The 24,283-nt window shown below is 37.7% G+C and overlaps 1 protein-coding gene across 4 annotated transcripts in view; it reads left to right on the top strand.

The window, feature by feature from the left end:
• LOC100647243 (tyrosine-protein kinase Btk29A) overlaps nucleotides 1–24,283 on the top strand; it is a 328,457-nt gene that overhangs the window by 22,375 nt on the left and 281,799 nt on the right. For 3 of the 4 annotated variants that reach the window (XM_048414083.1, XM_048414084.1, XM_048414087.1), the window contains one exon: nucleotides 6,759–7,020. The exons of the other annotated variant lie outside the window; for it this stretch is intronic. In XM_048414083.1, coding sequence (XP_048270040.1) covers nucleotides 6,759–7,020 — 262 coding nt within the window. The remainder of the gene's footprint in view (nucleotides 1–6,758; nucleotides 7,021–24,283) is intronic. 4 annotated transcript variants of the gene reach the window in all.

Genomic DNA, 24,283 nt, shown 5'->3' with positions numbered 1-24,283 from the left:
ACAGTTCCAGTTGTGTCAGATATAACAGCCAGTCCCGAGAGAAGTTGCATCCATAAACTTAAATCCGTGTTATCTGGTTCAGGAAATTCTGTGCCTCTCGAAAATCAATCCTAATGTTACAGAATCCGACAGATTTAGATCTTCTAGCTGGATTTAAGAATCTGCTACCAGTGCCAATAACGATATTTACAGCACTTCACTATCTCACAAGTCTGCGATACTGTTTGCACTAGCCGCCATAAACTATACAAACCTGCATTATCTACCTACGCGTTTACTTACTTCAATGTTTGACTGTTAACTCGAACAGTGAAGTTTGCTCGTAAAACTAAAGTTGAGGCCGCCACAGTCGATATTCGAATTTATTACTCTTCCACCGGTTCATGGCGACATAAAAGAAAAATGCTGGCTAATTTTAAAAGATACGCTCTCTATAATTTAACGTATAATTCTAAATATCCTGCAGAGATCAGAAAAATAATTACACAATATTTACAGCTAGGTAATTAGGTTACAAAGTATTTATAATTATCCATTGTATTAATTGTAATAAATAAGAGGGGATCATCTTTAACGCTTATTGTATCTGTAAGATATACTTAATTTCGTATACTAACCTTTTGCCCGATGTACGCATGTTTGTAGTAAATACTTTGTAATTTCTATATTCCTTTGTATATTGTGTTCATATTTCACTGCTACTGAAGTTTCAAAATGTTTTATATAGCACGCACAATATGGACATAGTGGCATTCTACGATAAGAGTTCAGATACTTTCGTGAGTCAGTGTATACATTTTCTCGAATATCGTTCGCATATCCAATTTCGTTGTAACGATGACAAAACACAGACTATCGCGTCGTTCTTAAACCGATCCGTTAGTCAACGAAGAAAGCTGGATCCTCTTCTTTTATTCTGCGCGCTTTATACAACGCATGATAGCAGAAAGCTCGTTTCTCATTGATTAATGACAAGGGAGACGTTTTCTCAGTGAATAACAGAGAAGATTGGAACGCGTGTACAGAGTTGTAAGCAAATAGAGGAAAGAGAAGAAACGCAACGAGGTCAAAGGATTCGACTCCCTTGGCATCTCTCTCGCTCTTTCGCCAACTCGGCGAGAGTGGCGAACGCAGGAGGAGATGGTAAAGGGGAAAAAGATAGCGAACGAAGGAAAGCACTTAGAAAGGATGAGGGGAATTAATAGAGAAAGCGTGAAATGAAAGAGTGGAGAAGTTGGACGAGAAGTTGTGTGATTTCATCGCTCGTAACAGAAAGAAATTCGAATCGGGAACCAAGTAAAAGATAAGACAGTCTTGATAACCAGGCTGAAGGAACCTCGAACTAGGAAACGCGATTGCGCCCTTCGTTTCTTCGCAACTAATTTCGAAATTCGCAATTCCCTTTTGAATTCCCTTTCTCGATAGGTTCAAGATACACAGCTCTTTCAAACAAACAACTTCTTAAATATTCGTCATTTACACACATTGCCTCATTGTGAGCTTCTTTATGCAATTATCGTTCAAACTATTTGTCATGCAACTGATTTTTTGAATAGAAGTTAATTTGTTTCAAGGAAGACATTTTGCGATGAACACTTTCGCTGTGCCAACTAGGTCCATGTTTCTTGACATTTCAAGGTGATTTTCATTGTGTTAAATAGAACAGTACTTTTGTGATAGTTGGCCGCGTAGTATACTTCGAGACAAGTTCATTGGCCTATGATATGGTTGGTTATTTGAAGCTTTATTTGAATGCAGGAAGTGTCCTTTACTTCATATCTTCTCTCTTCCTACGTGAAAACTGCAACGAGAAATTCATCCAACATTTCTTCGATACTATTATAGCGGCACTCGACAGCAAATTACGACCGGACGACGGTAGAGCAGTGGTTAGCGCCGTTGGTTACGAACGTTTCAGATCAGGTTCAAATCCCAGCACTCGTAGTCCGATTTTTTCTTCACGATTCCTAAATGAGAAGAAGCCAACCCGGATGAAGCAGCAGAATTATAATTACGACCTATCCACCTCACTATTATTACGTAGAGTAGCCCACGAAAGTATTCGAACACTTACATATGCAAACTTGAATGGCCGAAATAATGTACATTAAAGTAATTTGCTTAGACAAGCAGATGTCAATAGGAAGATGGAAGTTTTGAGGTTATGTCAGTAAAATTTGAAAAGGATTCAACAACGTAGGGTAGAAGTTATACATTTATTAGAAACACGCATTGTAAGTGACTGACAGAAATATTTAAACGCTACATATATTATTAAATTATTTAATATTAATATTTTGTTGGACCATCTTTAGCAGCCATAGTGTGTCTCAATCGACGTTCCATACTGTAAACCAATGATTTTGTAAAACTACACTCAACGGAGTTTCATATTTCTGTAATTTTATCTTCCAATACTTGCTTTCAGATTATCTGAAATTTATTTCATCTTTTTCCGATTTCAGCCCATAAATTTTCAATTAGGTTTATGTCTGGTTGTGGTGGAGTAATTAACATGTGTGGTGTGTTATATACGATCCATTCTTTCACAATTCTAACAGTACGCTTAGGATCATTATCTTGTTGGAAATGGAAATCTTCCAATAATCCTAATTTACGGGCACTTTCTTTAGGGTTATTTTTTTAAATATTTAAATACTTATATTTATCAAGTATTCCATCAATAAATATCAACTTTCTGGTGCCACTGGCAGCCATGCACCCCCACACCATGATCGGTCCACTTCCGTGTTTCACTGTTTAATGTAAATGTCGAATTTCCAATTCCGTATTTGGTTTTCTCCACACATAATTTCGGCCATCCGAGCCAAAAATGTTAAACTTTGACTCGTCCGAAAAGATGACTTTGTCCCAAAAAGAATTATCTTTATTAATATAGGTTCTTGCAAAAGTCAATATTTTTTTTTTATTTACCGCATTAATATATGGCTTGTTTCACAGTACTTCGCCATAAAAAATTCTGCTCTCTTCCAGATAATTTCTTTAGTCTGCCTGATCGAGCTTTGTTTACAAGTGTTCCCTCGTTCTTTCACTTTTTTATCATGTAATGTATCGTGGACTTGCTTCTGTTCACAATTCTGGCAATCTCGTTATATGATCTGCCGTCCTCGTGTAATCGGATATTATTTCTCTTTCACACTTTTTAGTTTCACACATTTTGGTATTTATTTTATATACTATTGTGCACACTTTCGCGTTACTGTTACTGAAACGATATCCTAACATCAAGTGAACGTACCAACATTTTCATCCAGCAATGATGTTTACATCCACTGCAAAGGAAAATAGAAAACTAATGATATGTATCTAATAAATGTATCCATAACTCCTGATTATATTATTTTCAAATTTTACTGATGTAATCTTCACACCTTCTTCATTATAAATACTAAATTGTTTTAACAAATTAGTTTAGTACACCTGATTTTATTAATTGAAATTTCTAAGTATAAGCGTTGGAATACTTTCGCGAGCCACTGTATATTTACATAGAAAACATCGTTGCATCTAACTTTCAGGACATTTTACATCGAATAAAATCTACTCTTAATTTACCCAGACCGTGAAATCCATCCTAACCGTTGTAAAATGTGTTTTTGCTATCTCTGGCGATTTAGCATTCTGGAAATGGCCGAAATTGGTATGGAAGATGGTATCATCGGGGCAACCGAAAGTCCACGATTTGGACGGTCTATTTCGATATTCCTTTCGAATACCGTTTCAAATGTCGATCCATGAACACACGCGTACCATAGGGAAATCGGATTCGCTGCTCGCTGGCAATCTAACAGTTAAAATGTGTATGCAACGAAGCTTTAGCCGAAATATTAGTGGAAACGGTATTGCCTGGTCCCTAAGTAGCATTTATATTCTCGTTATCCAAATAGCGATGTTTTCGACGTTTCGGCAGATAGGATGCCCGTGTAATCAAGATTCCCTGTCCCGATAAACGTGGACAGTACGCGGATAGCTGTCGGCCTTCGTTTCTGTACGCGTTTCGTTGATATGAAACGCGAGAAAAAAAAAAAGGACAAAAAGGGAAAAAAGGAAGAAATGGATCGACATTGTCAATCAAACGATTCGCGACGCTCGGCTTGCAATGGAAACCGACTGCTGCGCTTGAATAAAAACGTAAATATGCCCCAGAGTGTTGGTAGATAGTATTGTTAGAGATACGATTGATGGACATTGATATGGATGGCATTTGATGATTTTATGAGTAATCGCGAGAAAACTACCTTCTCTGCTGTTAAAATAAATTTCCAAATCTGTTGTCCGAGCATTTGATCCTGTAATCAAAGATGGATGGTCTGTGAAGTTGATTTGATACAGTTAAAAAGTAGCGTTAATACACACAGCCCTGCTTAATCTTTAGTAAACGAAACATTTATTAATCAATTTATCAATATCGGGTTCCAAGTAATTCTTTAGAAGAATTTAATTATCATAATTTCGTATCATGAAAAAAAAATGGAAAACAGAAATTTTTGTAAAGTGTCAGTTGGCATATCAGTCCTTTGCACTGGGAATTTTATTTCAATTTCGCTAGCAGCAGCTGCCGACGCTTTTAAGTGTTTTATTTGAAATTTACTTTAACTAGAAAACGAAACAATTTAAATAAATAAAGGAAGAACGAGATTCACTTAAATATCAGTTTTATTCGCACTATTGTCGTATTTTATAATTTTTTAATGTATGAAACAATTTCCAGGATGTAATCCTTTTCTTTCGCACGTTTCACAAAAAAGGGTGGGACACGACAAAGGAGCAGCTGAGACGAAAACCGACGTCGAGTCACATTCGACATAGCAGTGAACACACTGTGTCTGATTTAAGACAAATTTATATAACTCTAAGGAAAATGTTAGAAAATGGAGAAAGAGAATGGAAATCGAAGTTTTAATATCTATCTGACAAATATGTGCATAGAACTTGATCCGAGTATACGTAATACTTAGAACTGGCGATTTCCATCTTTAGAACATTTAGTGTGTTAATTCATTTGGTAGAACAAACTGGAGGAAAAACAGGCTATCGATTTCGGTATTCGAATTCGGTAGGTATTAGTCGACCTCAATTGTAATTTACTTAGAACTTGAGGGTAGAAGAGGGAGTTAATCCATGCGAGACTTCTTCTGTCACATCGCAACCACAACTGCGACAAGTTACAAATCCAAACGTTGCCTAAACTACTTCAAGTTGGAAATCGAAACGTTCTCTAAACCGAAACCATCGAACAAGCTAAAGAGATTACAGTAAAATAAATTCTCCGAAAATCCTCAAAGAGCTACAATCTTCCATTCTAATTATAATTCTACTCGAATGAGAAACAAAAAAAAAAAAAAAGGAAAGGAAAATAGTCTTGACTATATCTCGTAACTCCAAGGAGAAATTTCAACTTGATATAAAACGCGATACAAAAAGCAAAAGTTAAGAGGAAAGTGGCGCGCACAGGAAAAGGAGAGTACACTGAGAAAAGTATCTAAAAATTCTCAAAAAGTTAGTCCTTCACTCGCATTATAACCACGTCCGAATAAAAAATGCAGCACCATAAAACACGTCCATTCTAACTAAACCCCTTAACTTCAAATCTCAGCGTGAAACAAAACACGATAAAAAAAATGAAAAGTTCAAGACAAAGCCTGACGCATAAAAAAAAGAGAGTACAGCGAAACAAGTATCTTAAAATCTTCAAAAAAGTTACGCTCTCTACCACTCGAGTTATAATCCTGTTCGAATAAAAATAATAAAAAAAATACACCTGTTACGACCGTTCGCGCAGAGACGCGATCAGCGAGAGGCGTAAATTCTCGCTACGATTCCGATAGCCGACGCCGCGAACCAGTAGTTCCCCTGTTTCGATTAGGATAACAGAGGTAGTTCAAATGATTGTAACACTGAATTAACAGGGTTAATATAAGCTTCTATTTTTAACAATATTTAAAATTATAACTAACACGTTACAAATGATTTAACGATGATACAACTAGTTTATTATTATAATTCGACTCGATTTTATAATATTTCTCGACGTATTCGTTTGACTAAGCGAACTTGATTTTATTTCTCTGAACCTCTCGATGCATTCGGTTTGAATCCTCGTATGAAACTGACTGCCCTTCGAATATTTCCTTCGTCTTCTCTTGGAGATGACCCCCACCACGCTCAGGTCTCGCAACCGTTCGCGGCTATGATCACGTACGCCACCTTTTTTGTGTAGGTAAAATAACAGGCCGAAGGCGAATCGATGTTTTTTAGAATTCGCTGCTTGACAACAACTAAGCGCTTGTGTATATCTGTGTATCTATATATCTATAATTGTGTATATCTGTATATCTATCTGTAATCTATGTATATCTATAATTGTGTATATCTCACCGGTCATGTAAGACGATCTGTCTGCGACATTGTAGTACCAAGGGAGACGGTTAAAAACACGGCCTATAGTAAGCCTCGGGGCGTAGCAACACCAACCCCGTAAAACACGTCCATCGCAACTACTCGCCGTAACTCCGAACATAAACGTGAACGTGATACAAAAATGCAAAGTTCCTTAGGGACAAAGTGCCGCGCAGATAGACAGAGGGAAAAAGAAAAAGAAAAAGGTAAACGTTTGCGGAGGAAAGGAAGAGGGTTGTTCGCGTGTTTCCTGCCGTGGGCCACGTCTCTGCTATCTTTTTTTTTTTTCCTTCTCGAAACGATAACGAGGCAACTACTGAGTTGTTCTCTGTCCGTAGCGGCGCAAGGAACGAGGTAGAATCGCGGTCGAGAGCGTCCACGTGGTTGAAACGGCTAGCATCGGGAGCAACGCCGGCGGCGGCGGCGGTGTCGGCAGCGACGTGGCAGGTAGTGAGACAGGAACAGGCGGCGGCGGGGGTGGAATACCACCTGGTTTACCCTTCCAAGTGGGCTATCGGGAAGCCGGCCAAGAGTACACGCTGTACCTTCTCGCAGCCCGCGAGCAGGACCGCACCGAGTGGATCCGTACCATCCGTGCTGGTGAGTTCGCTCTTTATTTTCCTCCTTGCATCTTCTCTTCTTATCTTTTCTTACCTTCTTACCCGGTCATTTTCAAATTTCTTTTTGCTTCCTGTTTTTCAAACGCGATCAAACACGTAAGATGTTGCTCTCTGTGATGTTGGGTTGGCAACTAAGTGATTGCGGATTTTGTCAGCACCATCTATTGACAAAATCCGCAATCAGTTAGTTGTCAACCTAATAGTTGTAAGTTGCAGGAAGATTTTAGTTTATGTCATAGGTATGGGAATGATTGATTTATGTTGATTTATGTTTTTTAGTTTAATATGATATTGAGTAATGCGTGTTTACCTTGGATTTAATGGAATTTATCCTTAGAATGATCGAAAGCTCGTATGGTGAAATTAAAGTAGCGGCGAATAAATTGCAAATTTTTAGTTTGCCAGCCCCGTGATAGTTGTAGAATTGCTATTGTAGAATTGTAGAATTGCAAAATAGCATACGATGAAAGTGTAGAAAATATATAACCTACAGATTGCACAAATAACTTCTAGCATTTTATAATTTCTTTTGCTTTTACATTTATCAAAATGGTAACCATTGAATGTTAATAATAATAAATACAACAATATATACGTGGTAAAATTAATTAACGTTACGCTTTTCTCTATGAAAAAAATATTTTCGTTTGTCATCATTTACCATTGCAGCTGGTGAATTATGAAGCTCGTTATTGCCACCTCGATAATACAGAAATTCCACGCGCTCTCCCATATGCTTTGTCCGTTTCTCGCACAATACCGTTCTTTATTTTCGCGATAACGACTCGTACGTTTTTCACCAGGCTACTTCAATCGTCGTTAGTATATTTTAATCGGCCCCGGTTACTGCAATTAGCTTTGGCTTCGCGTACCTCGTTAGAGCATCCTGTTTCTATCCGAGTCACGATTCGCGGGATACAATAACGGGCCATCATTTAAAATATATTTAGGGAAACTGGAAATTGAAGTCGTAAGTCGGCGAGTTTTCTTTACGCTCGTTGTCTGGCGATAATAAGCGCGTGTCCCAGATACTACTCTGAGGATGTTCGGTTTTTCTTAATAGGTCTGGCCTGCGGGGGGACGTCGTTAAGCATTGTAATTCATTTGCAGCCGTAAATCTGAAGCAGTTTCGTTCAGTGGGGCTTACGCCCGTTCCTCCAGGCTACTGTTCTTTAAGCGAGCGTTCATTAAAGGCACCTTTAAATTGCCGCTGCTGCTCTTCTTCGTGAAATTGATACATCACCAAGGGAAAAATTTTCTTCTCTCTCAGGCCTGTGCCTCTTTTCACCTTTCGATTTTACGCTCCCAATTGTTAGCACCTGTATATTTCATCGCGATAACGTGGTAATTATCGTTCCAATTTCATTTTTTAGTAGATAAGGTTTGATTTTGTAGCGGCATCAACAACAAATACCGCTACTCGACACTAATTAAGCAACGGACACGGTAGCGAAATGGTTAGCGCTCTAGGTTTCGAACGTTCGGGACCCGGGTTCGATTCCCGGCGCCCATGATCCGATTTTTCTTCCACGCATCAAAGTAGAAATATAATTAACAGTACCCTAGCAGTACCCCGGCAACTACTACTATCAAGGACAACATATACCACCTCTGCAATTTAAATTGCCTATAGTAGTGAATGTCATCCACGTCATTTTGTACGTTTAACACGTTGGTCATTGGTGACCGCTTCAACTTCTTACAGTTGTAAAAATTGAATGAAAATTGACAATTAGGGCATTTTGAATATAACCGATAAATAGAAGATACTTTGAAATAAAAAGTGATACTTTGAACAATTAAGCATTTTTATTAGAACATCAATAAAAAAAAAAAAAAATAATAAAATGAGAACAAATGTTGCACTGTGTTGAAACACTTTAAACATAAATGTGGCTCACCAATACAATTTGGACAATAGGTGGTCACATTTCCGGTCCGATTCTTAGCAATTTTTGATCCTAACCGTTTAACATTTTTTTATAGCGCTCTCTGCAAAATTTTCACGTCAAGTACGCTCGTCCTTCTTTCTTCCGCATTTCGTGTCGCAATCTTTGTCGAATAAGCATATTTTACGGCTCTGGTGAATGGCACTGTGTAAGGAGCATCGCGAGTGCCATTCTAAAATCTGATACCTTCATTTTTGTTTTTCTTGCTTGTTTATAGAATAACATCGCGTTTGAAATTAATGTATTTAACAGTAACTCTGAAGCTAATTTTATATACCACTTAAGGGTTCTTCTATGTGGTGTAGAATATGCTATAATTTGTGCTACGCCCCGAGGTTTACTATAGGCCGTGTTTTTAACCGTCTCCCTTGATACTACAGTGTCGAGGACAGATCGTCTTACATGACCGACGAGATATATACAATGTAGCGATAAGCGAGTTTTAAGAAACATCTATTCGCCTTCTGTCCGTTATTTTAGCTACACAAAAAAGATGGCATACGTGATCTAGACGCGACGGTTGCGAGGCTCGAGCGTGGTGGGGGTCGTCTCCAAGAGAAGACAAAGGAAAAAATCGAAGGGCAGTCAGTATCATAGGAGGATTCAAACCGAATGCATCAAGAGGTTCATCACTTTATTATTATTTTGCCATTATATGCTTTGAATAATAAAAATACTGTCATGGCGTCTTGAGCGAAACATGTGATTTCGGCGTGGCAGTCAGTGTTAATCGATGTTCGCATGATCAAATTAGTTCGGTAGTATGTGTCGTTTTGTGTATAATAAATTGGTTCCTTCGGTTTTTTAATTCGTGGAAACGGTTAGGCATCTGTTGAAGAACGTGACTGCGCGCAAAGTGTCTTGTGCGTCCGATTTGTTACAAATGATAATTTTGTTTGAAGTTGCAGAAATATTGCAATAAATTCATAATCAATGCTTCCTAATGTTTCAGTTATATTTCGTAACCGGATGCGACTGTGTACGGTATAAAACATAATTTTAGAATCATCAATTGCAGTAGCGGATACGTCGATAAGTTTCGTATAAATGACATCATTATCGGACCTCTTAACACAGATTTACCGTGCATTTGTATTACATCGAGATACTGTCGATAACTCAACGTCCGGCTTATTTCGGTGAAGTACAATAAATGCGGCTACAATCGCTGTTTCTCCAATTACGCATTGATTATGGATCATTTTGCAACAGCGATGCAATCATTAACATGGTTCTCATGGAATTAATTGACATATGTAGAAGGATAGTAATAGAAGTCAACTTTAATCATAGGGAAAATCGTATTCGTTGCGTTTAATTTAGTTGAAGCCATTCGCTCGACGAACGTTTAATATTGGATTGGCAACTAAGTGATTGTGGATTTTGTCATTGCCATCTAGTGACAAAATCCGCAATCACTTAGATGCCAACCCAATATTTCGTGTTCGTCTTTCCCAATGGCAAGCATCATCATGCTATGAATGTGAAAATTGGCCGTTTCGCGTGTGTAGAAGCAGCACGGAATAAAGTTTTTGCGGATCAGTATAACACGGTCGGTAACAGCCAACTGACGATAAAATAAAATAAAAAAAGAATCCGGGATAATAAACGTCCCAATTGGTCACTTGGCGTACCATGTCTGGGAAAAATTAACAGTGATATGTCGGTCAAGTGGTTGGTAGTAAATAATGCAGACGAGGGACATACGAACGATGTCTGCAGAGCGTTAATTTTTTCATGTTATTTTGATGGAAAATTCACTCTCCTCTGATGGAAAATTCATAGAAACGCTTTAATAATTAAATAACATTCGTAGAGAAATAATTTATTATCCCACTGAAATAATGAATTTAGTTATCCTTAAAAGCTATTTTATCATTTCCGAATTTCACATAATAGTAAAAATCACGTTCAAAGGAAAAATGCTTGACTACGTGAGTTTTCTCGATTTTACGATTAATCAGGACATCGTCTAATCTCTGTACGTTTCAACAAGTCTTTGGAATTTTTGCAAGCAGAGATAGTAAACATCTTTGAATTATTGTAGAAGAAAAATGTCTTCTCTAAGCGGAAAAATTTATGTTTCCTCTGAACAGAATATCGAGAGATGAGGAAAAATCAATTTTCATTAAGCTATTTTCATTCTCACGAAAGATTAATTTTTCTACGATTTTACGATTAATTTTAATTCCCAATATTTCCAACAAACGTAAGAACTTGATAGAAACATCAATTCTTAATTCCCGTGCACTTTTTGCGGTTTAATGGAATTTTTTTTAAATAAATCACGGTATCTCAGAGTAGAGAAAGGCTTGGTTATATCTGTGGGGTAATTTCTCAGGGTAGCGGTATGACAGTGATGGATTGAATTCTCCATTATACTCAGGAAGATGTGCAACCGCTAGCAATAAGATCTACCTAAGTTCCATCGAGATAATATCGGACGATCTTGCATGTGACTCTGAGTGTCCAGCACAGTTGTTCGTATAATAGTTTGCAACAGATTTTCATTATGTGGCCACAAGTTCTACCGTACAACTCGGACAGAAATTGGTATCCATAGGAGGGGAAGCGATGACTTGGACGAAATTGATTCCAAAGTACTGTAGTAGAATTTCTAAATTTCTCTCATTTCTAAGTGGAATGATCTGCAATTGCAGCGACGAGCTATCGTTACAACTTATCGTGTTGCAGCCATCGCAATGCTGATATTATCTTGCAAGTGTGACGTAAAAAGTTTTTAGGGAGCGCAATATCATTGTACTGGTTTGGCGACTAAGTGATTGTGGATTTTGTCATTGGATCGTAATGACAATATTTTATGAGATACTTAAGCAAGAAAGTTGTCGTTTTCCTTGATTTGTAATTTTATTCTCTGTCAGACACGTCATCACAATTTAAAGAAATGTATTTAAATAAATTTGTATAGCAATAAATATACTGTTTCAACCGTTCGCGGAGAGACGCGATCGCGAGATAACGTGTCAACGAGAGTCGTAAATTCTCGTTACGATTAAACAATCGACGCCACGAACTGATTGATCCCCTATTTCTATTACGAGAATAGAGGTGGTTAGGTTTGAGTGTATACGAACAACTACACTAGATTGGTTGGTAAAAGTTTAATAAAAATAACGAAACAACAAGTTCAGTCAAAGATCAACAATTAAAAACGAAAAAGATAACAGTCAAGGTTTGGTTAGCGGTTTGCTTATAACGAGACCTATCGCACTTCGCAGCTTGAGATAGACGTTATGTGTTAGATTCGATTCAATGTGTAACGTTCGACGCGTCACAAGGAACTGATCGACTTTAGATGATTTCTTTGTCTCATTTTTAAGACGACCCCCACTATACTTAGGTCGCGCCACCGTTCGCGCCTATGATCACGTATATCTGTTCTTGCGTGTAAAACGTAACGGACAAAATTCGAAGTTCCGAGAGCTCGCTGCTTGGCGACAACTATGCGTTCGTCGATACATTGTATATGATCCGGCGGTCAGATAAGACGATCTGACTGCGACATTGTAGGGCCGCGAGCGACGGTTAGAAAATACAGCCTGTGGTAAGCCTCGTGGCGTAACATATACAGAAGATTATTTTATAAGAAATAGCAGTAGACAGACTTGCGTCATACTTCTCAGTATAGTATAACGAGATTGTGGAAAGATAGCAATGATAAAAAAAATTTCTCTGATAGTAGAATATCACGGCTTAAAATATTCTGGATGAAATAAATGGCGAAGTTTCAGAGACGACTGCACATGAGCAAATATTTCTCACTTCTTTACTGGCCTATGGAGTTTCATCAAAATCGATGTATACCACTTCATACGTTCCCTTTGTGAGCTCTGGGGCTTCGGGTAGTTTCTCGCTCCTCTATTTTTTCATAGCACCAGCGTTGAAACGAGTTGATCGCAGTGATCTATACTCTACAAAGTGCCGTATAACTTGCTGAAAAAAATAACAAAAAACGATGATAATGACACCTGTGTTCAATACGCAACACGTATTTTTTATTCTCGCAACGGAACCTATTTTACTTTAATATCGAGTTACGAACAGTATACAAACTCTTCCATAGATGAGAGAAAATTGCAGGGCTCGTAGCAAAAACGATCATTATATTCTTCTTCCAGAGTATATACTCGAAAGAATGTTTAGCAGAATATTCAACACATACTAGAATAGAATTTTTTAAATAAAATATTCGTTATACCACACAATCTATAGTATATAAATTATATGATATATAAATAATATTTCTTATCTTTTATAAAAAAATAATTCTAAAGTTCAATAATGTCATTAATTAGTCCCACGTGAAAACTATTTTGGCCCTTTTGTAATCTTGAATATAAAAAAATATTAATAACGTTAGTTAAGCAGGCTAATTAATTAGGTTGAATATTACCTGACTGGACTCATTACATGCTTTTCAGAAGACTTACAGTGACTGAGAAAATCGATCGCCTGACAATTCGTTTGTCACTTAATAATTTGCTAATGCGAATATCAATTAATCAACCCAACTTGTCTCTTTTCAATTTTTATCAAACAATCCAGATAAAGGCAATTCCTTTCTAATTTTTCAAATCATTTTGTAGTATTCGTTTCAACAAAAAAGATTTATATAAAATATGATACATTTTATCCCCTGTAAAGATGATTTCGTTTAATGTTTCCGCTAAAATTACACTACAAAGCACAAATAATACAAAGCGCGATAAGTTTTCAGCATTTGTGCATGATACATGGCGCTCGATGCTCTATTTGAGGTGGTGTTGGTTGTAAGTGCCCAAGAAGTACTCTCGGTATTCAACAAAAAGTTTATTCAACAATTAACAGTCAACAATTAACAATCAACGATCAACAATCAAGCTTTCCGAATGTGTTTGCTTCGCTGTTACGCTAGACCATTTGTCACTTCGCCGGTGCGCTAGACCATTTGTTACTTCGCCGGTACGCTAGACCCTTCGCACTTCGCTGTTCGTAACGGAATGAATCTTCTGTTTTAAACCAAACGGATTCTTTTCTTCGTTGCCCCCCGATATCCCCACTACGCACGTCTACGTTTGTTAGATGTCCGTCATGGTTGCCGCGTATGATTTCTTCCGAATATTCGGCGAAAGGACCGTAGGGATATCGGTGGTACATTGGGCATGTCAGCCTTACGCTTAGATGGCATGGCGCTTTGTGTCGCGAAATCGTCGGAAAGTTCCGTCGTCGGATGCCGCCACGCATTCGTCAACTTCGAAAACGTATTCGGTTTGCGATTTAACTATCTTTAGCTCGGAATTCAGCTATTCTTTAAGCCAATAAACGATTTCCTTAACGAAAATGGAAACGGCACCTTTGTGTAATATTCGTTGGAACGACTGAAAACTGTCGGCTTAACCTAACATCCCCAAGGAAATCAAATCTTGAGAATAAGATACTCTCTCTTTGTAGAATGTACATAGAAGTGACTTTCCTTAGTTCGGCTGAGATAAGAAGATGTAGAACCGATGAAGCTATTCTAAAGTTAATGATTACTCTTTGTTTGAACTGTCTCTGGTTAACCACGCTGCGTTTCTCAAATTTTCATATCTCAATTTCCTTCGCGTTTCAACAAACAGGAGTTATAATAGTTTTCAAATTTTTAGTATAATATTGAAATAGGAAATGAAGTGTGTCGTTAACGATTCTTTTATACCTTGCCCGAACTCGAGAAGTGTTTTAACGATAGAGAAGTTGCGAGCGAAAATGACTGGAATCTTTTATATTTATATTCTTTAAGGAATTAAAGCTTCATTTTCTTTAACGATCGGTAAATTGTCAGTAAGAATTTTCAGTGTTCATCCTTCGTTTAAAACTTTTATCTAAAATTTAAAGCGTTCATTTCAACAAGAAGATTTCATATACATTAATGAAAAGATATGTGTATTAGTTTCTGTGCATGGCTCAGAATCTTGTAAATCTAATAGCAAACAAAAGCCTTTTTGTTTTTGGCAAGTGATATTGCGTATCTTAAATAAGAAGAAAAATTCAAAATTTTTTCTTAGAAATATAACTTTATTCAATTAGGTATTGTCCGTTTTTGTCGATCACCTTTTGCCATCAGGCAGTGTCATAATTCCATGTTCATAAAACGTCTGATTTTTGTTAGCAAACAACTGAATTAAATGTGATTGTACATCATCAGCGTCATTAAAAATTTTACCATTTAAGGGGTGCTGCATGAAACGAAATAAATGGTAATCTGAAGGCACAAGGTCAGGGCTATATGGCGGATGTAACAACACATCCTAACCTAGATCCAATAATTTTTGGCGAGTGACCAAAGATGTGTGGGGCTTTGCATTATCATGCTGGAAAACAACACTCTTACGATTTGCCAATTCTGGCCGCTTTTCTTGAACTGCATCGCTCAGTTTGGCGAGTCGTTGAACGTACACGTTTGAATTAATCGTTTGGTTTCTTGGTAAAAGTTCAAAGTACAGAATTCCTTCATAATCCCACCAAACTGACAGCATAATCTTTTTTTGGTGAATCTCAGCTTTTGGTGTCGTCTGGACTGGTTCATCTTGCATCACCCACGATCTTTTCCGATTAACGTTGTTATAAACTGTCCACTTTTGGTCGCCAGTAATCAGTCGTTTCAGAAATGGATCAATTCCGTTGCGTTTCAGAAGCGAATCGCAGATACTAATGCGTTGCGTCAAATGAATTTCCTTAAGCTGATGAGGGAGCCATAAATCGAGTTTCTTGACATAGCCAAGCTGTTTTAATTTTTTTTTAATGCATATACGCGACACATTGAGCTTCTCTGCAATCTCACTCGTTGTGCTATGACGATCTGAATCGATAATGGCCTTGATACGGGTCTCATCAACTTCGACTGGACGGTCAGACCGTTGAGCATTTTTCAGTGAAAAATTAGCAGAACGAAATTTGGCAAACCAATTTTCATACTGCCTCTCTTTCAAGGCTTCATTCCCATATACTGCACATGATTTCTTGTGTGCTTGCGATGTGTTCATACCTTTTCGGAAATAATATAATAAAATACGTCTGGAACGTGCGTCTTGTTCTTCCATTTTTTAATTAAAATAAAAACGAAACTAAATAACTAATCGATACAATTGTTTTACTAAATTAAAAGTGGAAGTCCAAACAACAAGAAAACACTATAATTTAGTTGCTTTAAAAAAATTTCGTAGCTTGTTGAAATTATCAGGAAATTTCAAATCCTTACATAACACAGATATATAAATACAGATATAAATAGGCAATATTTGTGTAGCGGTATTCGGCAGCAATGTATATTGCCGAAGCGAAGTGCCTAATGAGCCGTCAATATCTCAACGGTCCTTCCCCCGAATGTTCGAGAAGGCGTGCGTGGCAACATTCGCGAACGCCTAACAAACGCGCGGATAGTGGGGATATTGAGGGGCAACGAAAAGAAAAGAATCGAATCCGATCGACAGTTTTAGTTCGAACCAGGAATCGATAAGATCGAAGTGTAGCCGCGCAGCGAGATTGACTAGCGAAACCGAGAGCGATACGCGTCGCGATCAGAAGACACTTAATAAATATATTGTTGATCTAAACACCGAGTGATTATTTAACGCGCTACAACCAATGTTACCTCATTTGTATAATATAACTCGTAGATATCATACATGTGGTTAACAATATTCTTGTGCGATAATGTGATTTCGAAATGAAACATTGGTTAAATGTGGCTTAAATCTAATAGTAAAGAAAAGTCTGGTTCATTTTGCATCAGAGACTCGCAAGAAACTACTCGAGTTGCTCGCGGCATGCCAGCTTTTAATTGTCTTATAATTGCGAAGATCAAAGAATTTCTCTCGCGCAGTGTACACCAATTTACATCAAATATCGTTCGGATTCGCATCAAAGCGTCTCTTATTCCCTCGTTCATCTTTGATTTAGCTTGAAACTTCGCTGCGCAAGCCTCGCCCCGTTGATTTTGTGCAATTTCCCCGGCGAAAATATGACCATCGACGCGAAACCCAACGAGAAACTTAGCCACGTATCGGTTTTTCGTCGATGGAAAGTGATTCATAGGCGAAAACCGGGCCAGAAATCATAAGAATCGATGCAGGATATCGGCAGCGTATCTGGATTCCCGAGTTGATTGATTTGTCACCAGGATGGCCGAACTTTTAACGAGTTTTCGAAGAATCTCGTCGCACGGAGAGCTCGTTATTATTCACGAGGGCGCCGCGGGAAATCGACTCCGCCATTTTTTTTCATATTCGTGAAACTTATTTCGTCCTTCGCAGGGATGCATCGATTTCGAGGGCTTGGTCACCGCAAATTTTCGTTTTATGCGGATATTTCACCATTAAAATTCGTTTTGCTATCTAAAATTTCTGACAGTGACTCTTCTCATCCGAGTTCGAGAAACAGAAATTCCTACCTTTGTGTTTCTCTCTTCCTTTCTGCTCTTCTTTTCATATTCGAGTAGATTTTCGCGAACCTATTTTTCGTCTTCTCCATAAAGTATGTATGCTCCCTGTATGTTTGCCTCAAAAACGTTTCTGTCGTAATATCAATTTTTAAAGAATTGCTTATTTCTATATCTCGACAAAGAATAATCTCCTCTTACTTTTTAAATACCGTTCATGTCAATATCATTTATAGGAATTGTGAAAGTAACTACTTCAAGAAAAATTCTACATCTTTATTTATGTGTATCCGTGACATGGAGACTGTTATTACGCAGAAGTATTCTAAATAAGGAGCGGTGCATATTATTGTACCCTTGAGTATACATTATGTTTTGGGTTGCAAGGTCAAGGAACAGAGGAACTAATAAACAGGTTTCTATTTATGTTCCCTGTAGCCTCTAGCCAAAGCTATAAGGTTAACTTTTTTGGTAATGTCCTTTTGCTGTAAATATATGAACGTGCCCCCTATTATTCTATTGTGTAGTAACCCTAAGAGAGTAAGGATCTGAATCAGCATGAAGTTATGCTTATACTTATACTTACACATTTAATTATTTCAATATACTTTCCTATCACAAATTCACGCACTTGTTCTTCAATCAGTCAACCTGAACCTCAACAGGAATATTCCTATCTTCTCTCGTTTTTGCTTTTACCATTGATTGGTCATCTTTTTGGAGGGTAGAAAATCCGGCCATCTTTTCAACGTGCAAGTTTTTCGTTGATCACGGCAATGTATAATTTGTTACTTCGTTTGGCCATCCACAACTTTCCTCGTTTCCTATTTTCTGCATCGTGTGTTTCGTAAAGCGTAGAAATCGGACGTATTAGTAAAAATAATAAAACTGAAGTAAAGATTTGCGATATTTCCTGGTGGAAGTCGAACGCTTGGACGAATGGCTCTGCTTTAAAAAAAGGCCAACGAGAAAGAGGAATGCAATATCACCTTGCCATTTCATAGGTTTTTCCGCTTCGACTTTCTTCCTTACCGTCGACCGTGTGGACGAGCCAATATATTTGTCAATTTGTCTGGATACATTCGATTGGCTTGCTTTCTTTCCATTAAAAAAGAAATCTTTAATGGAAAAAGATTGTAGGTTTGTGAATGTTTGAAAATATTGTGTTAGCTTTTGGCCAATTATCGGGTTCATATGTCATTCGATTATATTGGTGCGGCCATAATAAAAAAAGTCAACACTTTGAGATACGTCCAGTGCTGTAATTCTGAACAAAAAAGGTCTCACGATATATTTAGAATTATTTTTCTACGTACCAAAGTTATGGTTAAAGTGAAAGAGCATCAGTGATGAGTTATACGACATATTATAAGATATTGAGAAATATTGCAACGTTAATTTTCAGCGCAAGAAGTCAAAAAGATGATAGCGTTACATTTACCTTATCGTCCAAACATACGTTTCTGGGTATTTAAAAACATGAGTTTCACCAGGAAACCAAGTCGACCATTACTTAACACGTAGAGATAAAATCTACAGGAAGAAGCTGCATGCATTAAGATCTAACTTACAACTTACAACCATCTGCTTCTACCTCGAGCTCAGCCGGTAAGATGCACTCGAAGCTTTTTTCCAAATAGAATCACCGAGGCCTTCTCACTCCAGAAACACCAGTAGAAACGTTCAAACACGTTTGAAAATATTTTTCTCAAACAGCGGAGAAAAGAAAAATGTAAAATATCAGTGAGGCGAAAAATATAAGGTTTGATCGTTTTATTTGACAGAAAGCTACATTTTCCATAACACGTACGCTATACGATAGAATATAAATCAAATTCGCTGACTCGTACATGCTAATGAGGCGATTAATTACGAGATTTCCGTTGAAATTTCGGCCGTCGTTCCGCCAGATAGCGAATGGAGGTTGAAGAACGAAAGAAAAAGAAAAAAAGAGCGAGTTAGAGAGAGAAAGAGAAGAAAAAAGTCAGAGGTAGACGGAAACGAGGATAATTAGAGAGGGAGGGCAGGATAAAAGACGAATAAGCAGAACTAGACTACTTTGCACTTTCGTAGGCTCCGGGGCTGTCGTGTACAATAGTTCCTCATCGATATTGTCTCCGCCGACAAATTGCTCCGGGCTTTGATATCGATCGACGCCTTTAAACTACTGCAATTCCCTCTTTTTTCTCTCCTCTCTCTTTCTGTCTTTTCCTCTTCTGTCTCCCCTTCTTTCACTTTGTCTTTTTGCGAATGAATGCATATGCATGCAGTCGTTGGAGAGAATTTCCGCTGCGCGAGGTCCATGTTAATAAAGATTAATCGTGTCTAGGCCGCATTCCTCGTAAACACGCGATTTCCGGTCCGCATTTGACGGACGGAAGTTAGACACCTGTGTCGGGTTGTGTAGAGCTTCGTGTCGGTGAACTTGGAACGTAATTTCCAGCGAAAAATTAATACGCAGACACGTATCTTGCTTGTAACAATGGTTTTGGTTTAACACTACAATTACCAATTCTTCATGATAATAATATTGTACATTGGAAAGAAATAAATTTGAATAATCGTGTTTTTGTCTCGTTGAGAGTCTATTCGGTTGGCGACTAAGTGATTGGGGATTTTGTCAATGCCACCTAGTGACAAAATCTGCAATCACCTAGTTGTCAAGCCGATACATTCATTTTGCCAAAATGATGAATTTAATATTTTGAGATATAGTCGTGACACAAAAGAAAATTCTGAGATCTACAAAATCCAATTTTTATATTGTTATTCAACGAAATTAATACTCCAAGGTTGAATAAACAGTTAATAAATAAGAATATACTTTGCGGAAGAATAAGAGTGTCAAAGAAGATTATGAAAGTAGTTTGAGGTAATTTAAAATTTCTGTTAAAAATACATTAGACTCTGAAAAAGTGTCTTACCTTTTCATATTTCGATTGTTATTATGTTATATTAGGTTGGCAACTAAGTGGTTGCGGATTTTTCCATTAGGTGGTATTGACAAAATCCGCAATCACTTAGTTGCCAACCCAGTATCTCTTGATTCTCTACTATGCGTCGTTGCTTTCGAAAGTATTCACGTGGAAGTTCATTACGCGTGGAATACGCTCGCGCATAATCTGCCTTCAATTCGATCATTTGCCGATATAACAGCCATCGAGTATTAAAGACGATTGGATGGCGAAGCACGTGTGAATGGATCATTATCGACGTTTTATTAAACAACAAGTCCTGCGTGTTAATTGTCAGAGCACATTAACGTCACGAAATCACACATCTGTGTTGATGGCATTTTGAAAAACGATCGACCCATCAATCTTTTTTCCCATCTTTCTTCCACATGTCGAATCAACTACGAACATTATCCCTTGGCTCACACTGGTGTCACCGTCCTTTTCTCTTTCGATGAAGCCGATGTAACAATGTAAAACTCAGCGCTCTATTTTTTCTCATCCAGATTTAGTGGAAAATATCGGGATTTTTTCTACAGTTGCAGCGATTGTTCGTGGCGCACGGATGGAATGATCGATGGTTAAATTAGTTTTATTATCGTTAGAGAAGTTTTCGTCGGTTTCGATTTGCTTTCCACGTTTTGAAGATTCATACAGGCGAAAAATTGACAGTGGTTTACACAATTGGTTTATTCGATGTTCAGACCAGATTATGCTACTTTGTTAAGCTATTGAATGTTAAGCTGATTTCCATCGTTGGAAATACTTTTCGCCAGCGAATCGATGTTTCTCGTAAGTTCAATTTTTCTTTCTCACGTTAAAAATATACGGCGAAGCTTAAGCTGCTTAGCAGTTGCGAGTATTTAATGAATACGAGCTACCATAACAAAATCTGCTTCCATTTATGCCAGCTTCTCGTGGATCTACTTAGAGGAGAAATCCCTGGTTCATTAGCAGAAAAGAATTCAATAAGAAGGATTTTCCTGATTTTCGCCAACGTGTAACGGAAGCATATAAATTTATAATATTATTTGTACGTACAAAGGTCAGTGAAAATATTTGGATTAAGAAGCTTTCACGACAATAACCACGATAGTTGGGTCTCATTGCGGACTAATCAAATTTTTAAATGTGTGCTGGCACTTGGCAACAATGTATATCGCCGAAGCGACGTGCCTAATGAGCCATCAATATCCCAACGGTCCTTTCGTCGAATGTTCGAGAAAAAAGGCGTGCGTGGCAACGTTCGCGAACGCCAAACAAACGCGAGGATAGTGGGGATATTGAGGGGCGACGAAAAGAAAAGAATCGAATCCGATCGACAGCTAGATTCGAACTAGAAAGCGATAAAGTCGAGTTGTAACCGCGCAGCGATGTTGACTAGCGAAACAGAGAGCGATACGCGACGCGATCAAACGAAAACACTTGTTAATAAATATATTGGTGACCTAAACACCGATTATTTAACGCACTACACCCAATAACACCGCAAATGTTTCACGTAACAAGCGTAATACGTCTACTTAAACAGCCCGTGATAACAAGTTACACTAATCAAATCCATAAAATTGAATTGCATTTATTATTTTTACAAATTTATCTTGTATTTCATTTATTTGAATAAATCAACTTATAGCAGTAGGTCATTTGTTGTGAATAATTGAACATTGATTAAATGAAATTGAAACTTTTATAAAAAGTAGATTTACGAAAAGTCCATGAGCTTCTATAATTTCTATCAGATTCTGTGATAAAATGTTTCTTTAAGTGTTGAGAAATACTTTGGTGAACAATTGCACGTATTATCACGTTGACTGTCGCGTCACCCATATTCGGGTGACGGCAAAGTTTCTGATAGGGCCGCCCCCTCCGCATTCAATGACAGCAAAGTTCCTGACTGGGGTGCGTCACCCTTATTCGGGTGACAGCAAAGTTTCTGATAGGGCCGCCTCACCCACATTCAATGACAGCAAAGTTTCTGTCAGGAATGCGTCACCCGTATTCGAGTGACAGTAAAGTTTCTAACAGAGCCGCGTCACTCGCGTTCTGGTGACTCTTATTTGACTACTTGCGAAGGATCGTCGTAGGTATTTGGAAAGATATTCCACAGGAAGTAGTAAAACTATTGAATTGTTATAAAAGTAACGCGAAGATGGTTATTAAGAAAATTATTTAGAATGTAAAACTTGGAAGCTTCTATACAAAGCTGAGTTTGGTCGGGACAATTTGGACAATAAGTTGTTGCTTTTTTTATATTCTCCCGTGTCTTTGATCGATCGGTCCGTTCGACGTCTTTTATCCGCATAACATAGTTTGCATGCGCGTCTAATGCTTCTTCCGGAATCGTTTTTCCGAACGGCGATATTATGCTGACTCCGACGAAGACAAGGGCTTTTTGTATTTTCAAAGAACCCTAATAATTTTGCAGCTAATAATTCTCTAAATCTTCTAATATTTACATTCTCCCTTGTTGCAATTTTCTGATACAAGAAAGTTTATTATTTCGTCATCAACGAACAGCTGAAACGCATCATATGGATTGACATCGCCAGGTAATTGCCTAATCAGGCCGTCTGTCTCGGGGAAAGAAAATGACTTCTGCCGATCATTAAATTCATACCATTTACCAAATTGAATTGTACTTTCCTCGGTATCGTCAGTTCTCCTTCCTTCCTCAATGACCAATTCTTGTACAATCTTGTCAACAGTATCTTCATTACATTCGGTATCACTACGATTGCACTTATCAATATCCGAATCAGAATCAGACGAGGTAATTCTATTTATATTTCTATTTCTAGGAAATCTGATTTCTTCCTCATCGCTACTATCCGAATTTGTATTTAACCTCGTAAAAGCTTTCTTTTTCACTGTTATTTGACTCACTAAGGAATAAGTTTCCCATTTTTCTTTTCGACATTGTAACGAATTAGAGCAGAGATTGTAAGTTATCTAAAATATCGGTGAGAGTATCTAGCAGAGTACGCTTGGTACTGTGGCACTCGTGGCCTGAAGAAGATTTCAATGAAAACACGCACGGCAGTCAACGTGTTATAATAACATATATTCAAATATTCATGGACAAAAGGATAAGAATTATTTTTACCAGACTTCTCACGATTTTACGTGTTTATAATGATTTTCAAGGTAAAGGAAGTTCGCTTGAGGAATTTCAATTATCGAAATGACCTACGTAAATCATATCCATTAGAATGGCTGTTCTACCCCAGCAACATCAATTTCATACGAAGCGTCGATTTAAGCGAGCTCTTGCGTTTGAGACGTTGCATCCTCTGGAAGACGATCGTTGCCGCATGCAAAAAGCCCGTGAATAGCCTTTCACGTGTTCCGAGGAGCGGCCACTTGTTTCGTGCTCTCGAGGGCGGATGCGAAACGTTTTTCCGGCCTCTGTAAGATGTCCGCGGGTCAGTGCTTTCATAGCGTTGCGTGCACATTCTACTTGTTCTTTGGCACTCGTATTTTTTCCTTTCTTTTAGTTGAATTGCTCGAAATTCGATTGTTTTACGTAGAATACAAAAATTGCAGTATGAGTGCACAGTATGGCACAAGTTAGAGGGAATTTTTTCTTTAGTTCTCAAGGTTTTCAAGTAATTGGTTTTTAGATTTAAGACTGAAGATCATAGTGGTATAGGTTAGAATTTTGAGATTTTGAATTTTGTCATATATCTCAATTCTTCCATGTATCCCTTTAGTTTTACAGTTAAATAAATTTTTGAATAATATATAACGAATTTTGTATAACATTACAGTTTTGCATCATTATGATGTTCAACCAGTAAAATCTAATTATTTGAAGTATATTGGCATCTCATTATTAAATGTGTTGAAGTAATTACTTCAAGAAAAACGCTACATCTTTACTTTTGTATATCCGTGTTTGTATATATCTGTTACGAAGAGAAT

Source organism: Bombus terrestris, chromosome 18, assembly GCF_910591885.1.
Source record: "Bombus terrestris chromosome 18, iyBomTerr1.2, whole genome shotgun sequence".
NCBI classification, from domain to species: domain Eukaryota; kingdom Metazoa; phylum Arthropoda; class Insecta; order Hymenoptera; family Apidae; genus Bombus; species Bombus terrestris.
Note: the sequence above shows the minus strand (reverse complement) of the source record. Positions and strands in the feature narration are given on the sequence as shown.